This window comes from Grammomys surdaster, unplaced genomic scaffold (genome assembly GCF_004785775.1).
Source record: "Grammomys surdaster isolate TR1022 unplaced genomic scaffold, NIH_TR_1.0 125940, whole genome shotgun sequence".
NCBI classification, from domain to species: domain Eukaryota; kingdom Metazoa; phylum Chordata; class Mammalia; order Rodentia; family Muridae; genus Grammomys; species Grammomys surdaster.
Window position 1 is genome coordinate 1,152,022 of NW_021620762.1, and position 23,666 is coordinate 1,175,687.

General features: G+C 45.9%; 1 protein-coding gene across 1 annotated transcript in view; it reads right to left on the reverse strand.

Annotated features, from left to right (window-relative positions):
* The window catches only part of Tnrc6c (trinucleotide repeat containing adaptor 6C), a 64,747-nt gene that overhangs the window by 8,717 nt on the left and 32,364 nt on the right, over positions 1 to 23,666 (reverse strand). Inside the window, exons 7-17 of the mRNA XM_028752783.1 lie at positions 21,333 to 21,413; positions 19,003 to 19,060; positions 17,402 to 17,544; positions 15,774 to 15,923; positions 14,492 to 14,629; positions 10,166 to 10,285; positions 7,927 to 8,010; positions 7,427 to 7,667; positions 4,595 to 4,762; positions 1,791 to 1,982; positions 1,205 to 1,348 (exon numbers count right to left, since the gene is read on the reverse strand). Of these exons, the coding sequence (XP_028608616.1) occupies positions 1,205 to 1,348; positions 1,791 to 1,982; positions 4,595 to 4,762; positions 7,427 to 7,667; positions 7,927 to 8,010; positions 10,166 to 10,285; positions 14,492 to 14,629; positions 15,774 to 15,923; positions 17,402 to 17,544; positions 19,003 to 19,060; positions 21,333 to 21,413 (1,519 nt within the window). The remainder of the gene's footprint in view (positions 1 to 1,204; positions 1,349 to 1,790; positions 1,983 to 4,594; positions 4,763 to 7,426; positions 7,668 to 7,926; positions 8,011 to 10,165; positions 10,286 to 14,491; positions 14,630 to 15,773; positions 15,924 to 17,401; positions 17,545 to 19,002; positions 19,061 to 21,332; positions 21,414 to 23,666) is intronic.

Sequence of the window (23,666 nt, forward strand, 5' to 3'; positions counted from 1 at the left end):
TGGGGCTGGAGAGATGGCTCAGTGGTTAAGAGCACTGACTGCTCTTCCAGAGGTCCTGAGTTCAATTCCCAGCAACCACATGGTGGCTCACAACCATCCATAATGGGATCCGATGCCCTCTTCTGGTGTGTCTGAAGACAGCAACAGTGTACTCATACACATAAAATAAATAAATCTTTAAAAAAGAAGAGTGTCTAAATCCTATACGATGGCCCAGCATGGCTCCCACACCTCATGTCATACAGGCTATGCCAAAACAGCATCAAGAATTAGGCAGACAACAGACGAGCTGGAGAGGTGGGGTATGCATTCACTACTCCTTTAATCCTAGCACTCTGGAGGCACAGACAGAGTGAGCTTTCTGAGTCTGAAGCTAGCCTGATCTACACAGTGAGTTCTAGGACAGCCAGGACAACATTTTAAGACCTTGTCTCAAAAAAGTAAACAAAGATCAGAGGGATGAACAGAGGCTCAATTTCCTTTGAGATCAAAGAGATTGCAAGAAAAACCTTGTCATAAAAGGCTAATTGCTTAAGTTGTGATTGCTTTACACAACAATTTAAAGAAATGCTATGAATGACTTGCTGGTTGAAGATTCTTCATCCACATAGTGGTTTTGTTAGTGTTATTGTGGTGGCTTGAATAGGTTTGGTTGCCACAGACTCATGTGTTTGAATGCTTGGCCATAGGGAGTGGCACTGTGAGGAGGTGTGGCCCTGTGGGGGTGGGCTTTGAGGTCTCGTATGTTCAAGCTACACTCAGTGTTGCTCTTACGGAGAACTAACTCTTCAGCTTCTTCTCCAGCACCGTGCCTGCCTGCAAGGTCCCACGCTTCCCACCCTGATGACAATGAACTAAAAATGTGAGCTGTAAGCCAGTTTCAATTAAATGATTTCCTTTATGAGCTGTCATGGTCATGGTGTCTCTTCACAGCAATAAAACCCTGATGAAAACAGTCATACTGGGTTGGGTGTTTGTGGATTAGGGACAGTGTCTGCGAACTTCCAAAATCTGAAGCACATGTCGTTCTGAGTACATCGGCTAAGGGACACTCAACACAAGCCCACACCTTGTCAGCCTTCCCACAGGCTAAGCCTGGCATCTTCTGATCCACACCTAGATCACGCCTACACACCAGATGATGCCTCTACAGAGCCTGGAGACCTGGCCACAGAAGGCAGGGGTGGGTAACAGCTCTCCTTACCTCCACTCTTGAGGAGGTAGCGGTTGACATCCTGGATGGTGGTGTTGATGGTAGGTCCTGTAGGGACACTGCCAGGAGTGACATCAGGATCATTCTCAGGATCAATATTCTGAAGTCCTTTCCATGGAACTCCAGGATGGAATTCTGTTCATGGAAACCAAAATGGGGCTGCATACTAGAGCACCTTCACATTGCATCATGACACTTATAATTCATTTTTCCATATTTGTAGACATTTCTAAAATCTGATAACTAGGCTCAGAGGCACTCCTTGCTTACACACAGTTCATTCTTTTGGAACACACCAGGCCCAGCAACAACATTTCAGATGTGAATGCCTCTTCCAGGTGCGAGCTGGCGGTCCTTCCCCACTGGCCCTGCCACTGGCCTTCTCTTTCCTTCAACTGGGAAGCTACAGAATAATGCTTGACACCACCACACCCCATGCAGTCTTAATGGAAACCCCACACTATAGACTTGCTGTCTGCAGGAGCTCAGTGCAGACCCGGGCTCACTCAGCTCATGCTCTCCTAGGCTTGGAGCACACTTGAATCTCCTGTTGCCTGTAAGTGTCATGCAGGCTTACCTGGGGGCCAGCTGATGCTGGAGCCATTGGAGATTTTATCACTGTCAGATTTGGCACGTGACCAGCTATGGGGAACAGCTACGGGAGGACTGGCTGGTGACTCACTGTTCTGAATTAAATCGTACCGGCCGTAAGAGTCATCAATGGAGGACTTACCTGGAGGCCCAATGCTTAGACCTCCAGGGATAGCACCTGCAGAACACAGGAAGCAGGAACAGAGTAAATCCTCTACCAAAGACATCCAGGAATACAGTACAACCTTCCCTTCTAGGTCCAGGATCTCACCCCTCAGAGCCTAGGGTTCTCTAAGAATTGTGTCAGTTAGCCCAAACATGATCTTCAGATGACTATTCTTTTGACTATTCAAACGCAGAAAGATCCACCTCCCTCTGCCCCTTGAGCATTGGGATCCCAGGAGTGTGCCACCTCCACCTGGCTGTTAGCATCATCATTATTTTTACTTTCAGTGCTGTGAGTCAAATTTACGGCTTTGTGCATGCTACATTGGCACTCTATGGTTTCTGAGATGGTATCATATAGTCTGGACTGGCCTTGGACTTCATATATAGCTAAGAATAACCCTAAACTCCTGACCTCCCAACCTACACCTCTGCAAACGCTGAAATGATAGATGTGTGCCACTACAAACTATTTTAGGGTGTCAAGTTGGAAGGCTTCTTTCTTTTTGAGATAGGTAGGGTCTGCTATACCTTACTTGCTGTAGATTTAAAGATGCCCTTGAATTCCTGGATCTTCCTGGTTCTACCCGTCTATGCTGAGATTACAGGAATGTACCACCAAGCCTACTTTGCTGGTGTAGCCCATGCTTCCTGCCTCCCAGGCAAGCACTCTAACAACTGAGCTAATGCCGCTGGCCAGACTTAAACATTTTGGTTTGTGTATGTGCCCACGTGCATGGAGGACAGGCCACCAGCTGTCCTTCTTATCACGGTCCTCGTCTTCTGGAGACAGGGTGTCTGACTGAACCTGGAGCTTGGCTAGAGCCAGCAATCCCCAGTGATCTTGCCATCTGCTCCTAGACATACTGAGTATGTCACAGGCATTTGTGACCATACTGGATTTTATATCTCTTCTGAGGATTTGAATTTGGGTTCGCATGCTTGTGCAGCTGAGTGCTCTGATCTGTTGAGCCATCTCCCCACTGACACCCTCCCTGACCTTTTTTATTTTTAAAACTTTAATCTTTTACTGTATGATTGTTGCCTGTATGTATGTCTATTCGACATTGTGTGTGCCTGGTCCCTGTGGAGGTCAGAAGAGGGGATCAGATCCCCTAAAACAGGAGTTCCAGGCAATTGTACTCTACTATTTAGGTGCTGGGAATCAAGCCTAGTTCCTCTGCAAGAGCAGCCAGTGGTCTTAACCTCCGAGTCATCTCTTCAGCTCCCTCCCCACCTTTTTAAAGTAGACTTAATCAAGTTTGGAACACTTGGGCTCAAGTGACCCTACTATCTTGGCCTCTTAAGCAGCTAAATTCATGTCATGTACCCAGCAGTCCTGGCTGTCCTGGAACTCACTCTGTAGACCCGCTGGCCTAAGATGCAGAGATCTGCTGCCTTTAGCTCTAAGAGCTCGGGTTAAAGGTATGCATCATAGTACCATTTGTACTCTGGCTATAAACATAGATTCTTGAACTATCATTGACTGAGTTATATCCCTAGTCACATTGTAAATCTATTTAAGAAAAAATATTTTTTGGGACAGGTCTCATGTAACACAGGCTGGCCTCCAACTTGTAAGTAGCCAAGAATGACCTTGAACTCCTAGTCTTCTTACCTCTACCTCATAACTGCTGGGATTACAGATCATTCCCCAATCGCCTGAAGTGGGAATCTTTGCATACTCATCCTGAGTCTCGTGGTTAGTGGCTGCGTTTGCTGGTGTCTCCATGCCCCCTTCTGCAGTGGAGCCCTTACTACGCAAGAGCAAAGGGCACTGGTTTATACAGAAAAACCAGCACTGCAAAGGGACCACACAGCACATGGAGAGTTTCTTGCTAGATTATCCATTAGGGGAATTTTCTTTTAGATGACGTTATGTGAAGAGAAAACTATATGCCCTATTACATTTCTTTTGTTCCATTCTGGTTCTGGGGATAGAACTCAGGACCTCACACGTGTGAGACTAGTGCCCTACCATTGAATGGAGGCCACTGGAGGCCAGGTTAGTGGCCTGTCTCTGAGCCATATCCTAGCCCACTGCAGGCCAATATGATGATTAGCAGTTTTGTTTCTTTCTCCTTTCTATATGATACTTTTTGTGACTTATTTTTTTGAAAGGTGATTCTTTGCAATATTCTTTTTTTTTTTTGACATGAAGAAAATTTTTTAAATTTCTCAATTATATATTTGCATATCCATGTGTGGGTACATACATGTGAGTATAGGTACCCATAGAGGCCATGGAACTTCTGTTGGAAGCAGCTGTAAAGCACCCGGTATGGGTGACAGAACTCAACTCAGGTCTTCTGCAAGAGCAGTACCTGCTCTTATCTGCTGAGCCAGCTCTCGAGGCTTCAGTAGGTTCTTTTTGTTGGCAGAAAAAAGGAATTAACTCAAGAGCATTGGGCTCTTTGGTGTTCTGGGGCATTTTCAATGATCGTGGGTTTGGAGCTAAGATCTGATGGTTAGCTTGGAGGGATTGCACAATGGCAGACTCCTTTTCTTCTGTTTTTGGAATTGCATTCATAGAAATGCACAGAAAGAAAAGTGCTATTTCAGGCTACCCTGTCAATAAGTGAAGTACAAGCTTTTGTGGGTGGGCATTGACAAGGGCACACTTACCATGCTTGCTAGGATTCTGGTCCAGGGGAGAAGCAGCACTAGACAAGTTACCCATGGAGTTGGGATGTGTCCACTGAGGCAGGCGTGACTGGGACTGAGATGGGTCCTTCACAGACAAACCACTGCTCATGTCTATGCTGCTGACATTCATGTTAGGGTTCAATCCAGCTGAAAACACAGGCACCATTAGCATCTGCTCTTCCCTGAAAGATTCCACTATGAAAGCCCTCTCGGAGATTTAGCTTCCAAAAGTTTTGCTTTTTATTTTGAGACAAGGTCTCACTCAGTATGTCACCCCTAACTGGCCTGGAATTCACTATGTAGTCCAAGAAATTCAGTGTGGGATGCTGGCGGAGACTACAAACTGCTCAGGATATTCAAATTGCTGACTTCATATGAGACTGACAGGAACATTTTACACAACTTTGAACTCAAAAATACTCCTAAGACTGCAAAATACAACCAAGCTGGACATTGTGGAAAGTTTGGCAGAAATAGCTTCATTATTATAAATAGTTTTACTGTGTTAAGATTTAAAACCCCTTTTTTTATTTAGACAAAAGGGGGAAATGTTGCAGGATATTTGATCACAGTGTGAACCCTGGATTGTGTTGTTTACTGGAACTTGTTTCTAGTTGTTTCTAGCTGTGGTGTGGCTCAGCCTTAGCAGACACCTTTAATCTAAGAGCTTTCTGCCTGAATACTGTAAATGGGATTAAATAAAATCAACCAGCACCTGGCTCCTGAGTAGTCATTGGTAACGCTGAATGACTGAGATTTTGTTCACCAACACCACCACCCTCCAACAGCGAGTCCTGCGTGGCCACTGGACACCACTGTAATCCATTCCATAATTCAAATGTTACGGCAGAGGGAACCCTACCACTCAAGTAGAGTCAAACATTTTAGTTCTAAATTTTAGAGCAGGGGCCAAACATTCGAACATTCATGGGAGTATGTGGGTGAGCAATGCAGACCAAGGGCAAGGAAGCCAGTGGGCCTATGAGCCTGTCCTATGGCAAACAAAACAGGTTCTGCTCTGCCAGAAGCAGGCTCTGTGCAGCCAGTTGCTGCTTTTCCTTTCTGTTCTGCTTCTGAGACAAAGTCTCTCTGTGTGCATTACATAAAGCAGCCTGGAACTCATCACCCTGGAACTCACAGAGCTCTGTCTGCCTCTTCCTCCCAAGCACTGGGATTAAAGACATATGCCATGACACTGGGCATGCATCCTGCTTTTGCTCAACATTTGAAGTATTTATACATAGGCACACACTTGTGAGTAGAACAGCTGTGTAAATCTGCCCAGGGGCTGCCTCCTCAATAGCCTCTGCTTTCCAGCCTTTATTTTCTCATACAGATCTACCAGGTAAGGCAGCAACAGGGCTGGATGTCAGAGCAACTCAAGGTGCTCTGTGGGACCACCTTGAACACACCAGGGCTTCTCTCTGCTGGACCCTATAAGCTGGAAAGGTGTCCTCATTACTCACTGAACTCTTACCTATTTGGGCCTCGAGTCTAAATTTTAATCTTATATATTTTTATTTTTTTGTTTTGAGAGTGAGTCTTGGTACACAATCTGGTTGGTCTGGTATTTGCTATATAGCCCAGGCTAATCTTGTACTGGCAACAATCCTCCTGCATCCACTCCTTTATGCTGAGATCACAGGTTTATTTAACTTTTTAGCCTATCATGGTGGGGGAAACAAACCTTTCATTCTGGAGATCTTTTGTCTGTTTGTTTGTTTGCTTGCTTTTCAACATAGGGTAGCCCTGGCTGTTCCCAAACTCACAGAGATCCACCCACCTCTGCCTCCTAAGTGCTGGGATTAAAGGTGTGTGCCACCATTACCTGGCTTCATGTAACTTTTAGGCTTCTCTATAGTCTTCAGCTTCGTTATAAGGGCAGAATACATTTATTACATATCAAGTAGGAAGACAAGATACACCATTCTCTGTAAAATATGTATTAACATTCTAAGGCCTTTGCTGTCTTGGAGATGTGTATTTGAAGCTATTTATTCCTCAATCAACAGCTCACGTCCACAGATTCTGGCAGGTATCAGCACACAGCCCTAGAATGCTTCTCCTAGTTCCTGGTGACATTTCTCCCTAGCTGGTACCATAGAGTTTCCAGCATCAAGCTTGTTCTGACAGATTGGGTTCTGTGTGCTGGGCAGTTAGCACACACTTGTACTATAGGAGTGTAGGCCAGCCGGAAACCGTATGGAGGGTCTATATTACAAGTGGGAGGATTCATCCTGACCAGATGAGACCAATCCCCCGCTACAGCTGAGGCTGGAGGACAGAAGCTAGACAAGAAGAGTAGAGACCTGTAGTTTTAGTACTTGAGAGAAAAAGGCAGGAGAATTGGTGAGAGTTTTAGTTAGCCTGGGCTATAGTTTGTGGTGTCTCACCAAGCCACACCTCCCAAAAAAAAACACCCCACAAAAATCAAAACAGTAAAGATGGTAAACCAGAATAAATGCTGCACCAGAGGGTTTCCATAAGCACTACTCCAAGTAGGCCCTGTTACATAGTCCAAGCTACTCTCCACTCCTAACTGTCCCACGTCCGCCTGCCAAGTGCCTGAGTTACAGGTGAGAGCCACGGGGTGACAGCCACAGTGGGGGCTTCCCACTAATCATTTGGGGTGCTAGGGAAACTTATGCTATGCTGAAGGCAGTGTTGCTCCCTCAAGAAAAAGCCTCGAGAGGCCCACTCTGCCTCTGCCGAGCTGTTTCGTGCTGTACCTTCCACCTACTGCACAGCTTCGTGGTAGGCACAGGAAGGACTCCTCTACCTGGTGTACCTCTGAAGTTCACAAAGACTCACCAAGAGGATAAGGAGCAAAGGTGTTGGGTGAAGACTGCTGCTCTTTGGTCTGCAGGTCGGGAAGGCCAGGAGCCTGGGGGTGAGGGGGGAAGCTATCCATGCCCGATTTGCCTGCAGAGGGGTGCAGAGACAGGTGCGGCGGGGGTGGCGGAGGTGGAGGCTGCTTTACAAGCAGGGCCTGGGCCAGCTGGCGCTGGTGCTGCTGGATCTGCTGCTGCAGATTAGTGATTGTGCGCGCAACCTGGCAGGTGGAAACACACAAATATACCCGCGCATGTTAGGCAGGGTTGAGGCAGAGCACATAGCCCATCTACAGACCGAGTATATTCATTTCTCAGCCTCCACCAGCTGGGCTAGCCTTGTACCAAACCTAGCCTTGGGACTTTCCAAATAGGGAATTCAGCCAGAGAAAAGTCAACACCAAGCTAAGGGTTGATCCACTGGGGTTTCTTCTATTAGAATTAGAGCTAATGGCAAAGGCCAGTCTAAGGGACACTTACTTGCTGCTCCTGTTGCCTCATGGGTCCAGAAACATTCCGCTGGGCCTGTAACATCTGCTGCTGGATTTGTAAACGTTGGTATGCCTATTGATAGAAAAGTTGAAATACCGTCAGAAAGCTGTCAAAATAAGTGGTTCAATCTTCTTTACATTCAGAAAATAGAAAAAATATTTTAGAATGATCTAGATTAAAGGCTAGACTGGCTAGACAATGTGGCAGAACACTGTAATGCTCTATACAATAAACACATGAACCAGACCTGATGCATGTGGAGGACCAGCTCTTGGAGGACCAGCTCCTGGGCAAACTGTGAAGTGAGTACAATGCTCTGTGTACAAAGTCTTTTAATTTGATTATTTCAAAATGTTGGCTGAATAGTTAATTTTAATTAACTATTTAATTAATTTTCTGTACAACACATATTTTGGGAGACTTCTTGGCTGGAGGACTCCTGTAGTTACTTCCGAATGAAAACAACCTTGTATTCAAAACCCCTCCCTCAGTGAGGTCAGATGAGCAGTAAACAGTTGCTGTGAAGAGAGTACCATGTGTGGTGGCCTGACAGTTTTTCAGGGAGCTCAGGATGGAGCTCATGAGCTGCCATCCATGCTGAGGTAGACCCATCTCCTGTAAGTAACTCAAATAAACTCACTAGACACCAATCAAGACTCAAGCAGAACTGTTTCTTCTGCTTGTTGTTGGTACCCATTTGACCCTATACAGAAGACTTAGACAGAACCAGACAGAGTTGCACTACGCTGTTAAAACCCCTCAGGAGTTGTAAATAGAGTGTCCACTTAAGGATTCTCTACAACTGTTAAATGTTCTGCAGCAATTTCTCTATTTTCCTGGAAGAAAAGTTTATGAGCAGAACACACTAGGTACAAGCCAGCCGCTCTCTCCATTCACAGCACGAGGAAAGCCTGCTGGAGAACATACTGTGTCAGCTCCTCCCTCTCTGAGCTCTGGCCTGTGACAGTGCAGCAGGCTCTGCAGGATCACCCAGACAGAGGCTGGGCAGCTTCCAATACCCTTCCTGCCCTGGGTGAACTTGTCCCCAGCTACTGACATCAGTCCAGGAAGCAACATGGCTTCCTGAGTGTCCATGTCAGAAAGGCCTCCCTGCAGGTGACAGGCACAGGACTCCCTAGTTAGGAATCTAGAAACAGCTTGATGGGGAGGCCACATGCTGCCTGAGTCCAGAGGTCTGTGCTCTCGAGGACAGCAAGGACACACATGTCTCTGGGATACTTGCCTTGTCCTGCTCCCCTGCTACCTAAGGAAATGTCAAAGCCTTGTATTTCCTAGACATGTGGCTAAAAAAGTGAATGACTTGGGGCTGTCTGCTTTCAGAAGCAAAGCTCTTCTGTTAGCCTTCTGTCCCCTGTCCCCTGTCTGGCCTTCCTCATTTGCTTTGCTTCCTTTAAGACTCATTTTCCAGGCAATGAAGTTCTAAGGTAAGACTTCTAAGTAGATCAGGAGGCTGATACTGGAGAAGAATTGAGCACATCTGGTGTCCTAGTAGAGATAAATTCACACTGTGGCCAAGAAAACAATGATGGCCATTTAATAGTAAAAACAAGAAGACTACTTAAAATTAAGAATTCATGTATGCTGCCAGGCAGTGGTGGCGCACACCTTTAATCCTAGCACTTGGGAGGCAGAGGCAGGTGGATTTCTGAATTCGAGGCCAGCCTGGTCTACAGAGTGAGTTCCAGGACAGCCAGGACTACACAGAGAAACCCTGTCTCAACCCCCCCCACTCCAAAAAAAAAAAAGAAAGAAAAAAAAAAAAGAATTCATGTATGCCAAATCACACAACTTTTAAGGACTCCTGGTCTTCTTAGCTGCTCTCGACTGAGGTTCTCTGACCCCAGTCTGAAAAGGCTCCCACAGCTGTCCCAGGTATGGCAGCAACTTCTCCTCTATGACCCCATGATGGTGTTTGTGTTTACTATCCTTGGGAGGAGTGAGAAAATATTCACCTATGAGCAACTCTGAGAGACGCATGGAACAGACAGGCAAGGTTATAGATCTGTGAGACCATGAACAGGAAGGGGCTAAGACATTTGCAAAGCGTAGGAACAATATCCTTGAGCAAAAACCTTCTTAATTCATACCAGCCACAGAACACAGCTGGATGTGGAAAACAGGGTGATAGCAAGCTCACAGTGTGTCAGGGGGCTTCTGCTGCCTGCTGACATGAGCTGTGTCTCTAGACTGGGTCCATCCCACTTACCAGCTGCAGCTGATAGAGCTGGTTCAACATCGTCATATGCTGAGGGTTAATTGGCGAGGTTAATAGTGCAGGGCTGAGACCAATGTTTTTTGCTGCAAACTGCAAAAGCTGTGCTTGAACCTGTGGAACAGAAAACATATCATTAACCACCGTCTCTATGGAGACATGCACTTGTCTGTGTAACCACCATTTCTATGGAGGCATTCACTTGTCTGTATAGCTTTGTTTTGGGGTTCAAATTGGTTAACTGACAATTACATTTGTTTGACAGCGGAACTTGAGAGGCCATTAAGAACATTTTATGAACATTTAAACATTAGTAGTTAACATGTTCAGAATACAAAATATTTTAAAACTAATGTACTTTTTCAGCTGGGTGTGGTACCACATGCTTTTAATCCTAGTATCAGGGAGGTAGAGGCAGACAGATCTCTGTGAATTTGATGCCAGCCTGGTCTACAAGAGTGAGTTCCAGGACATTCAGGGATACACAGAGAAACCCTGTCTTGATAAATAGATAATTAATTTTTTTCTTTCTTTATTGAGACAGGGTCTCATGTAGCTCAGGCTAGCCTTTAAAAGGCTATGTAGCAGATGGACTAGAATTCCTCCTGATCCTTTTGCCTCTACTTGATGAATCCTGGGATTACAGGCAAGGACCACCATGCAAGCCAGCTTCTAGAAGATTTCTTTCTCTAAATATTTTAGCTGTACATTTTCTTTCCGTGGCTTGAGGCCATTCCTATCAGAGGTTAGTTTATGTTCTGCCAAAGGGAGACTTTAAGGTCTGGAGGAGATATTAATCCAGCTAACTGCTGCCTCAGCAGAAGGAAGGTGCATTGTCTTATGTAGGCCTCCAACCATCTCCATAGGAGTTGCTACAACCTCATTAATACATTTAACTATTTTTCTACCAAGTTCTAGCCATCTCACATCACTGTACAGAGCTGTTCTTTTCCACGTGTCAACACTGTCTCTCTATGTGCAGGGACAGAATAGATGTCCCTCAGACTCCTAGGATGAATGAAACATTCTCAAATATGGTAGTGAAGGGGCTAGAGAGATAGCTCAGTGGTTTAGAGGAGTTTTTGCTCTTGCAGAGGACCTGAGTTCAGTCTCAGTACCCACATAAGAGGCTGCAACTATCTGTAAGTAACTCTAGTTCCAAAGCTTTAGACCCCTCTTCTGACCTCTTTGTGTATCAGGCACACACATGGTACACATGCACACATGCAGGCAAACCACTCACACACATAAAACTAACCAACCAACCTAACTAATTTACAGAGGTGGAATTTTAGGAGGTGACCAGGTTATGAGGACTGTGTCCTGAGTGGGTCAGCGCCCTTACCAATAAAGCCCAGGGAAGCTGCTGCTGGCTCAACCCTCTGGATGCACAAAAGTCACCAATTAGGAAGAGTGAGCCATGTACAGTGTCAAATCCTCTGGATCCTTGCTCTGGGACTTGCGGCCTTCAGAACTGTAAGCTACTTGTACACTATCCATTTCAACAAACCACACAGCACTTTAAATTAAATGTTACAGGTAATGGGACTAGCATGGTCTCTTTTAAAACAGATTAGAAATAAGGTTCTTCAGAGATCCCAGCTACCTGTTCGGTAGTAGAGGTCTCATGACAAAGCAGCTGTGTTTCTGTCAGCAGAGTGCTCCTTGAGGTGGGGACTTCAGGACACCCTTGCTCTTTCCAGGCAGATACCATAATTATAGACTGGCTGGAGTTGTGAGTTACCTCAGGTTCAATCAAGGATGTTATCAATATGAACTGATTACTAGCATTCTTAACAAGGGATAAAGAATGTCGTTCTGTAATTAAAAATAGGCCAAAGCTAAAATTATTAATGTTCTAAAAGTAAACAGTGCTGAAGTTTAAAAAAAGGACAGTCCTAGTGCCACACAACCCCACAGCATCCTTCTCCTTACTTGTGCTGGACATTAGGACTCTTTTCGAGTCTTTAGAATGCCACAACAGCCTCAAGTGGCACACATACCTTGGCAGAAACCAAGAAATCTCTAATTGGACTTAAGGCCTACTCAGCAAAAGAAAAATCATGCTTGGTATTGGAAACTAGCCAACTGCCCAGAACTAGTGAAGTCATGGATCTTTGAGGAGAGCCTACAGCTGCCACTTTACTAAGCCAGTATAAACCCAACTCTAAATACTTGTCCTTACACATGTAGTCCTCCCCCCGTCAAGGAAACGTCTCTTTCCAACAGACAAAAGACCATTACAGAAAAGTGTAACCGATCAATACAGAGTTGTAGAGTCCAGTCCCAATGAATATGTACCTAAGGTTCAGGGATTAGTGCGGAAGAAGGTTGGAGGTTAAGAGCCAGAAAAACAGGATGAGTATGAGACGTTTTCCTAGAATGTCAGAGAACTATATATGTCAAGTCTCACCAACATGGCTGCCCAAGAATGATTTGAACAGGTATGCTAATGTGGAAGGGGAAAGCTCAGGAGGCCTGAACCCTAGACAAAGAACGACAGGCAACTAAGGAATAATAAGAGAGAGAAACAGTTTTCACCAGGGAAAGACACACTAGGTGGCTATCCAATACCAAACTGTCAGGCCTGAAAACATACACACACAAGAAATGTGACAGAAATGAGCAGGTCATACTTACACATTTAGGAAAGAACATGTGCACGCGCACGCACACACAACCACCATCACCAATTTAAAAAAAGGAGGGCACAAATTTGTGTGTGTGTGTGTGCGTGTGTGTTTAAGCAGGATCTTGCCTTTGCTGTGTATCCCTGGCTAGCCTTGAATTCATAGAGATCCTCTTGCTTCAAGAGAACAGACATTGGAATGAGAGCAAGAAGGGATACAAGGAAGGATTTGGAGGAAGGAAAAGGAAGGGGGAAATAATGTAATGATATTTTTATATAAAAAATATACATATATGAGTGAATCACACACACACACACGAATGTCTATGGATCTGGGCTAGAGAGATGGCTCAGCACTGGCTGTTCTTGCAGAGGACCTGAGTTTGACACCCAGCACCCACATAGTGGTTCGTTACCTCTGTTACTCCAGTTGTAGGGGACCTGATACTCTCTTTAGTCCTCCAGGGGTACCTGGCATGCACATGGCGTACAAACATGAAAGAATCCCTGTAAATCCGTGGATCCTGTGGTGCACAACAGTAATCCTAGTACTCAGGAGGTAGAGGCAAAAGTACATGGATCCCTGTCAGGCCAGCCTGGTCTACTTAGAGACCCTGTCTCAAAAACAGAAAAAAAAAAAAAAAGGAAAATAAAATTTGAAGAAAGAAAGAAACAACGACCACATGGTGCTGGCTAGTTTTATGTCAACTTGACACAAGCTAGAGTCATCAGAGAGGAGGGAGACTTAATTGAGAAAACGCCTCCATAAGTCTGGGCTATAGGGAAGCCTGGAGAGCATTTTCTAAACTAATGATTGATGAGGGAGGGAGGGCCCAACCCATTGTATGTGGTCCTGGATGAGCAGGTGGAGCAAGCCTAGTAAGCAGCCCTCCATGGCCTCTGCATCAGCTCCTGCCTCCAGGGTCCTGTCCTGCTTTCAGTCAGTGACCAACAGTGATGCAGAAGCAGAAGCAAAGCAGAGCTCTCCTCCCCAACTTTCTTTTGGTTGTGTGTTTTATCACAATAATAACAAGCCTACCTAGGACACATACCATGGAGACAATGAGCAAACACTACAACCTCCTCACTCATCTCATTCGGCAATGATCAGCTAGTATATACCAAATATAATCCCCAATCTATAACACACACACACACACACACACACACACACACTCCCCCACCACAGAGTTTCTCTGTGTAGCCTTGGCTGTCCTGGAACTCCTCTGTAGACCAGGTTAGCCTCAAGCTCACAGAGCTCCCTGCCTCATGCAAGCTGGGGTTAAAGGTGAGGTCACCGGGCTCTGTGCACACACACACTCACACACCATCACCACGCTCTGTGCACACACACTCTCACACTGTCATCACACTCTGTGCACACACACTCTCACACTTCACCATGCTCTGTGCACACACACACTCACACACCATCACCACTCTCACACTGTCACTACACTCTGTGCACGCACACTCTCACACAACTCCAACTGCTATCTTGCTGATACACCCTTGTCTTGGGTGTCCTTAACCTTCTTGATGTTCTATACCAACAGTCTGCTTGTTCTCATTCCAAATAACCCAGGATACTGCTGTCAGGTTTATCATAATAATTTCTGGATCCAACCAGATCCAGCCAGAGCCAGATCAAAACCATACCAAGCACAGTGTGCAGAACTTATTGGTCAGACCTGAGGGGATAGAAACTGAGGCACTTGAGCTCGGAGGCTGGGCTGGGAGGAATTAAGAGGCTGCACTGGCGGCGGCTGCATGGTCCTGGCTTGTGCTGCTCCGCTATTGCCAAACACACCCAGATTGCCACTCGGGATCTGCAGAAGACAGAACAGCTATTAAGAAGTTGGGGTAGGCAGGATGGGGAAGGGCTGAGTGATGGGCTTCCCATAATGAATGCCTATGTTTCTTCTCTTTCCTGCCCCTTCAACCTAGTCCCTAAATGCACTTTGGACAAATGCTATTTGTACAGGTTTTGGAGGATGAAGAATCAGCTTAGGGAACTGCCTATAATTTTAAATCACAGGATACACACATAACTGCATTTTAAGGAGTCCCTAAACATGGCTGTCACAATTAAAGAGATAATTAAGAATGACTCAAAAATAATGGTGATCAGATGAGTCTGGGTAGCAGGCTTCCATCCCTGAAGGTTGTGTGCAGTGAGGCAGAGAGAGTGTGTGCTGAACACTGGTAAGCAGAACGTCACAGTGCAGTGAGAAATGCAGCAGTTATTTCAACAAACCCTGAGACTGCGTCACCAGCAAAGTTAGAGAGTTAACCTGGTGTCCAACATACCTCATTTACTCTGCGTGTTCTCCATGTTGTGGCATGAGCCACCTAGCTGATGGGTGTTGTTTGGAAAGCTGACTGAGAGACACTGACAACAGAGCCTGCTATGCCTGTGCTGCGCCCAACAGACTGTGGGTTTCTAGGGTTCAATCTTCCTACTAAACTTGACCAAAGAGCTGCTAAGAGTTGACAGGTCCATGATAATCTGTAGTGGCCTCAGGCACTCAGGCCTCTCAGTCTCTTTCTGGGGACCTCTTACAGAGAGCATGACAAGCTCTGCAAATTTCATACAAGTTCCCTCTGTTTCTAGAAAAGACCCCCCCAACCCCCATGTGAAGAACACTTGGTAACAGACTGGCACTTCAGTCAGCAACAATAACTTGGAGTTTGGAGTGCAGAGAGGAGCTCAAATACATTTTAGTTCAGCATAAAAATAACCCTGAAACATTCCTATAGTGTGACTAAATTCCAAGAACTGACTGTCATTCAATATGGAGCTTCTTTCTGTGAGCACCCCAGGGGTGTCCTGAGAGCTTTCAGTAGCTTTACATATTTCCTCATATTTTAAGATCAAAGTATCAACTAAAGACAATATTGCTTCCTGTACCAGGTTAGAGAAGTCAGGAGAAGGAACGCAGACCACTCCCTGCTCTTCTCCAGCAGCCTTACCTGTCTAGAAGAGTTCAAGTTTTGCATGCCCAGCCCTGAGGCAATCCCACCCAGGGCCTGATTGGGGAGTGCACTGTTGGAAAGGGGGAGCTTCAGGCTTGGGGAAGGCAAAAACGGTGAAGTCGTGGGCTCTTCCACGAGGCCGCCATCCTGATTGGAGAAAGAAAGGGTGAGCTGTGTGCGGTGCCCACCAGCACGCAGAGCACCAAACAGTTTCCCATGGCAATAGTGGGGTGGGGGTGGGGTGGATGGATAAAGAATTGAACAATAAAAAAATGTGTGGATGATGAGGGAATGGAGGACATGGGCAACAGGAAGAGGAGAGAAGAAAGAGAGAAAGAGGATTACGATGCTGCTTTGTTAAGACCCCGACAAGCACACACTTTAGCTTCTAGCATTGCCCCCACTCCACTGCCTTGGCCTGGCTACTGTGGGGAAGGGACAGACACAGCAGCAAGTCTAACCTGCAAACACCAAGAGCATAGCTTCCTGGAAGGCTGGCCTCCACACAGCACTTGGCTTCCTCTGAGAGCAACTCCAGGTTACCTAACTGCCAAGCTCTGAAGGTCTAGCACCTCATCCGGCAGCACAGCTGCCTGCAGATTACTGCACACTTAACGGAGGAGCTCAGAGCCCAATTACACTTCCAGATTCCGAAAACAAAAACAGACAGTGGTGTACAACTGCAGTCTCAGAACTCCAGAGGTGGCAGCAGGAGAATAAGGAATTCGAGGCCAGCTAATAACTTGAAATGTCAGACAAATATTTTGTAGTATAAAGTGTTCCTGCCCATGCACGCCACAGCTCATCTGCCTGCATGGAGCATGAAGAGACTCTGGGACGACCAAGTCCTGTCGTGGTGACAAGGGCCCTTCTGGGAACAGAACTTGGATGGACTCTGGGCTCCAGTGTATGGAAGGCAAGGGCTCTACCAAGCTAACATCTACACGAGTCCCCTTTCCTTCGAGGCAGGCTCTTGTTCATAATATAAGGTGGCCTTGAACTTGAGGTCCTCCTGCCTCAATTTCTTGGGAAGCTGGGATTAGTGCCCCTAAGCCTCACTTCCTTGTCTTTTCTAGACTTGTCTTTTCTTGCGTCAGTTGTATTTTCAGGGTTCAACATTGAAATTGAATTTAATGTGATGCTCTCGCCTTCTGGAGTCATACCACTCTGAAGAAGGGACACCCGCCCATGAGACTGTAGCCTTGGCTGTCCTGAGAGATCCCTGCCTCTGTCTCCCAAGTGTTGTGATTAAAGGCCTGTGCCACCACTGCCCTGCCTACCAGTCATTTTCTAAGGCTAAACCTGCTATGTGTCATCTCCAATCAGAACTGAGTGTTTCAAGTGAGTCAGAGAAATGTGATGATCTGGCTTACTGCCTAACTGAATAGAAAACTGCCAGGTTCACAGACTAACAAGGAGTCAGTTTTCAATTCCTGTACTTCCCACTCCTTACGGTACCTGTGTAATGAAACAGTACCTCTGAGTCATACATTCTGACATGTTAGGAAAATTGAGGCAAAAGCCACTTAAATGTCCTAACTTTCCATCTGACTTGCTTTAAGGACACAGCTCAGATAAAGACTTCTTGTTGCAGGCAGAACTAAGACAGCTGCCTAGATCCATACCTTGTCAAGGAAGGTGGGGCGGTCCATGGAAGACTCTTTGGAGATTGGTGGGCGGCAGCTGAGGGGTTTGGTGACCATTCCATTGTAGTCGGTCATTCCCAGTCCACGTTTGTCCATGTCCACCTTCTTTTCCAGCAGAGCACCTGGGGCACACCATGGAGAGCAGCTCTGAGAGCGAGTGGGCGAGTGAGTGGGCGAGCAAGCACTTGACAGGAGGTAGTGACGGACCACCCTGTACACCTGTGACTGGACCTGCTCCCCCTGCTCCTGGCCACTCTGGCCATGCTGTCCCCGGCCAGCCCCTAGGAAGCTCATTATCATCCTCTCTCCAGGAGGCAAGGCCTCTGCCCCACCCCAACCCCCAGGTCTGCCTGTACTTGCTTCCTCCCTTCAAGCCACCAGCTCAGGGCCTCCCCACTGAGGTAATCTGAGATAATGACCTCCCTCAGGGTCACTGCCTGCTGTGGGGAAGCTTTCGGCCTACTACATTGTGTTTGGATGTCACCGCTTCCAGTGTTACACAGCATGCAAAGAAACTGCACATGCCATGCCAGGTCATTTTCTTTCAGGCATGAGCTGCAGCACTGTGGCTTGTGAGTTGGGTGCTAACAAATTCCAGCAGAGAATCAAGGAGAAGGAATTTCACTGGTGAGGCTCCTCAGGAGGTGCTGAGGTTGGCATCCACTGTAGGCCTGGAGCTACCAACAGGTCAACAAACAGTTCTATGTACTGAACTGGCAGTGTGGCTCAGCAGTAGACGCACTTACTATTCAAGCCTGCTGACCTGAGTTTGATCCCCAGAAGCCAAGGAAAAGTTGTAGAGAATTGACTCCACAGAAGTTGTTCTCTGACCCTAACATATGTACCACACACACTTTACATGCACAGGTACCACTGCATGTGTGCCCCCACACACTTCACACACATATACTACTGCATGTGTGCCCCCACACACTTCACACACATATACCACTGCATGTGTGCCCCCACACACTTCACACATATGTATCACAGGATGTGTGCCCTCACACACTTCACACATATAGAGCACACACACACAGACCACTGTATGTGTGCCCCCACACACTTCACACACATGTACCAATGCATGTGTGCCCCCACATACTTCCCACACATAGAGCACACATACACAGACCACTGCATGTGTGCCCCCACACACTTAACACACATGTACCACAGCATGGGTGCCCACACACACTTCATGCAGATACACCATAAAAATATGCATAATGGATAGTACAGCTGGCAGTCTGGGTAAAAAAAAATTACAACCATATTACCCAGGGTCAGGAGACATTATCAACTCACATTTTATTATAAAAACATGTTAAATAAAGTATTCTGAAACACTAGCATATATAAAATAAGGGTATGAGTGGCTAATAGGTTTGTGGGAGCCTTCATGGGGTTATCCCAGAAGAGGCACTTGCCATATGATTGGGGTATTCTGTGCTTATTCTTCCCCTGAGCCTGGATTTGTCTACCCACCTCTTCAGATTTAACGATGGCTATAAACAAATAGTTCTACAAAGCAAAACTTCCCAAGAGGCACCTGGGAACAGTTGTCCTGTCACACTTACTCATGGCCTGGTCAAGGTTCATACTGTTGCTTTTCAAGGCCTCTTCAGCTGGCTCTCTCTGGGGAGAAGCAGAACTCTTATCAGCAGTGCACACAGACAGACAACCAGAGTAACTCTTGAACATCTTAGCACTCAAGCGGAGAAGTGGCGACTAGCACTAGTTTTTGGAATTGGAAATGTTCTCGCTTGTTGAGGTCAGAAACAGCATCTTTTTTATTCTTAAAGACAGGTGTGGTGGTGCGTGTATATGTACACTCTGCCTCTGCCTCCTGAGTGCTATAGAGATGATGTCTTGTAACAGAAAACACTTGTAGCTAAAACTAATTGTACTGAGTCTAGAATGGAGAGTCAAGAACTTACATTTAGCTAGACATCGCAGCTCACACCTTTAATCTCAACAGACAGATCTCTATGCATTTGAGGCCAGTCTGGCCTACACAATGAGATCTTGTCTCAAAAACAAAGAAAGAAAATTTGTATTTAACATCAGAAATAAAAAATATGGGATTTGGGGGCTGGAGAGATGGCTCAGCGGTTAAGAGCACTGACTGCTCTTCCAGAGGTCCTGAGTTCAATTCCCAGCAATTACATGGTGGCTCACAACCATCTGTAATGGGATCCGATGCCCTGTTCTGGTGTGTCTGAAGACAGTGACAGTGTACTCACACGCATACATATAAGTAAGTACGTTAGTCTTTAAACAGTGGGGTTGTAGGAAGTTTACAAGCACCCCTACACCTGTATCTGCTCTGGACTAAACAATGACAGTTCTGCAGACTCCAGAGCTCTGGGCTCTTCACATGCAGGGACCTGTTTTATCTGTCACTCTGGATGCCAGGAGGTATGTAACATCAACCTTTCGTATGTCAGCAACACTAGTCTCTATCGCCCAAACTTTTGGCCAAGAAATAAAAAAGCAATCAGATCAGATTCATGCTGGTAACTGTCTTTTTATCAGAACAGACTAATTCCTGAAGAAAATCAAAGTTGCTTGCTAGGGGCCGGAGAGGCGGTGCGTCAGTCAGCATCGTATACTGTTCTTGCAAAGGACCATAATTCAGTTCCCAGCACCATACGTGGTGGCTCACAAATGCCTATAACAACTGCAGCTCCAAGAGATCTGATACTCTTTTTTCTGACCTCTGCAGGAACCATCCTCATACATCAAACTCATACTCAGGAACATATATATACATATGAAGAGTACTGGATGCTCTTTCAGGGGACCTGGGTTAGAGTCCTAGCCCCCACAAGGTTGCTAACAAAAGTCTGTAATCCTAGCTGTAGGAGATCCAATGCCTTCCTCTGGCTCCTGAAGGCAGCAGGCACACATGTAGGATACAGGCATAAAGCAGACAAAATACCACACATGAACAAGTTAATGAACTGAAATATAAAAATAAGGTCTGGAGATGGCTCAGAGGTTGAGAGCTTACTGCTCTTGCACAGGACTCTGGTTCAGTTCCCAACACCCACAGATGGCTCACAACCACCAGTAACTCTAGTTCCAGGGGATCCCACATCCATTTCTAGCCTTTCTAGGTTCATAAATGCAGACAGGCTCACATACATGTACACAAATTAAAGAATGACTTAAATGTTTGAAACAAACCTTAAAGAAACAGAAAAAAACCAAAATTGCTGGGGCTGAAGGGCACACTGGGATACCTATGGGGTTGGGGAGGAGCATGCTGGGGATGCCCATCACAATATTTTCTGATGGTTTAGAGAGAGGCTGTTCCATAGGGCAGTGGCCTGCTCATTTATATAGCATCAGTATAAGGCCCAAGGCCGTTTTGGACTCCTCTCAGGTACATGCACAGTGACTGAGTGACAGATGTACACTGGGACAAGGATTTGGCAGAAAGCCATGAAGGGCTTGCATGGGGAACACGAGCACTAGCCTGTTCTCTGGCCCACTGTTACCTGACCTAAGCGCTGGGAAGACTGAGGAGCTTCTTCGAACACAGGAATGAGGCTGATTTGTTAGATTGCCATGGGGAGGTTGATGCCTAATTGTACTAAGCTTCTTGCTATGTCTTTTCACTTACTACATAAGGAATGAAACTCACTTGTAATTATAAATCACAGAAAATATGAAACTGTCTAAGTCTATGGAAATTACAAATCATATATAGGAAGAGGCATTCTTGATGGAAACTGAGTAATTCTTTGTTTATGGCCCAGGCCAAAGGGAACTCAACAAATAATTAGACAGTAATGTCATCCATAGAGCCTCTGTGCCTCAACACACACACCAGACTGGCTAGGGAATGCTTTCAGGGTGTCCACTGGAGTCGTGGGGCAGGAGCATCAAGGATGTCAGTTACCGGGAAGCCCATGTCTGTGAGTTGTTTGATCAGCCGGCTCATGATCCAGGCCTCATCCTGTTTGCCAGGCGTCTTCATGCCCTAGAACAGAGTGGGCAAAGGAAAAGGCCAGGAGTTAGTTTTAATGTGTTTTAGAAATAGGTGACAACACCTGGGTGGTGGCGGCACACGGCTTTAAACCCAGCATTTGGGAGACAGAAGCAGGCAGATCTCTCGAGTTCAAGGCCAGCCTGGTTAATACTAGTTAATAGAGCAAGTTCCAAGACAGCCAGGGCTACACAGAGAATCCTTGTTTCAAAAAAAAACAAAACAAAACCAAACCAAACAAACAAAAAAAACCAATAACAAAAACAAAAAAAAAACAAAACAAAACTCAATCCAATAATAAAAGTGAGTGATTGCCCAAACTCAGTGACGGCAGCCACAGAACCTGTGAGTTGACACTAACTGTGCTGTCCCGAAGAGCCGACGTCATCTTGTAGGTAACACTGTGGGAAACTGCAGGGTGCATCTAAAGGCTGATTATGTCTGCCATTTATAGATTAACAAAGAGCAGGGGAATGACTTCTCCTCTTACAAACGTACTTGTCTGACCCCAATGTACACTATTCCCACAGGAACGCCTTGGAGGCTCTCAGCACTGTCAAGCTTCCTAAACATTTCAGTTTTTACCTTCATATACCATTTATTCTCAACAAGGACAAAATGCAGAGCTCTTGGGAAAGAGCCACGTAAGAGAGAACAACAGTCTGCTGATCTTCACCATGTATCTTTATCCGCAGTCTGGCCCTCACTCAGGTGAAAGGAAAGGAACAAGAAGAGAGATGTTAAAGGAAAGGAGGAGAGAGGCCGACCACAGAGAAAGGGCAGCCCAGGGGCAGGGCAAAGGCAGCCTGAAAACCAGGTACACAAGGTGGAACAGTGTCTACATATTCTCCCTAACAGTCAACAAAACCAAACTGAAACTCACCCTCTTACAGCGTCTGCTGCAGTGTGTTTGCTCTCCCTGGTGAACCACTTCCTTTCCTTCTGTGTTTTCCTTCCTCTCTGCCTTTTTAGACAGGGTTCTCCTGTAGAATAGGCTGAGGGGGACCCTGAACTCCTGATCCTCCTTGTCTTCGCCGCCCAAGTACTGGGTTCCAGGTGTGCACCACCACCCTCGTCCACCTCAAGCCTGCTGCAGACCGCAGCAGAGCACACATCGGGAGCAGCGGGAGAACTCTGACCCGTGGCAGGCAACTCACCTGGACGGCCAGGTCCTATTACTGCAATCTACTATTAGGATTTCAGGTCCTATGGCAACGGATTATCCAGCTCACCGTAAAACAACTTCATCATGTCTGTAATAATTTCTACTCCTTATCAACAGACATGCTGATTTCCATTTTTGGGTTCTGTCTGCTGCTTAATGAACGATTTTCAATAGCACTTTCTTTTTCTTTTTTTTTTTATTGGATATTTTATTTATTTACATTTCAGATGTCATCCCCTTTCCTCATCCCTCCCTCAGAAACCCCCTATCCTATCCCTCCTCCTTTTTTTCTTTATTAGTATTTTAAGTTAACATATAAAGTACTAGGCTTTATTACAGCATCCTCATACATGTGTCATTAGAGTTCTGATTGTTTCCCTCTGCCCCTTCACTTTCTTCCTCCAGCTAGTTTCCTCATCTGATTTCCTGTCACATGGTCAATGGCACTTTCTTAAATAGCAATAAATTCATAATTGTAAATTATGAAGGAAATAAAGTAAAAAGTCCTCAATGCTGTCTCATCTGTATAGATTCTGGTCTCTTGCAAGAAGTCTCTCTTTGAGGATTATTCTCTATACTTCCAGAGAACAGAAGGTTTGGAACACCATATAGAAGCTGTTACACGTATACACACAGCTATGTCTCCCTCTTATCTTCCTACACACTGTGCTAGGTATGTTTTTTTGTACTTTGCCTTTCTCATTTGTTGACGGTTCCATTAAGTATACAAGGCAAGTGTCTGGCTTCTCATGTGAGGATGTGCAGATGGATTCTAACTGGCTGCTGCACTAAAGCGTATTCATTCTCATGTTTGATGACAACAATGTCCCAAAAGAACTACAAATGTTTGTGGCCAGCAGGGGTGCGTCCATATGCGGTGACACTAGTGTACACTGCTAGCAAGGTGCCAGGGAGACCCGATGGCCACCCCAACTCATAGAGCAGCAGAAGTCCAGAAGCTGACTAAACACTCCTAGTTAAGTAAGTGCAAGTGACAGTAAGTGAAGTAAGTGCAAGCTTGGGTGCTCAGGCTGCAGGCATTGGTCACTGGCCGTGCACATTTGATCAGTGTGACATTCTTT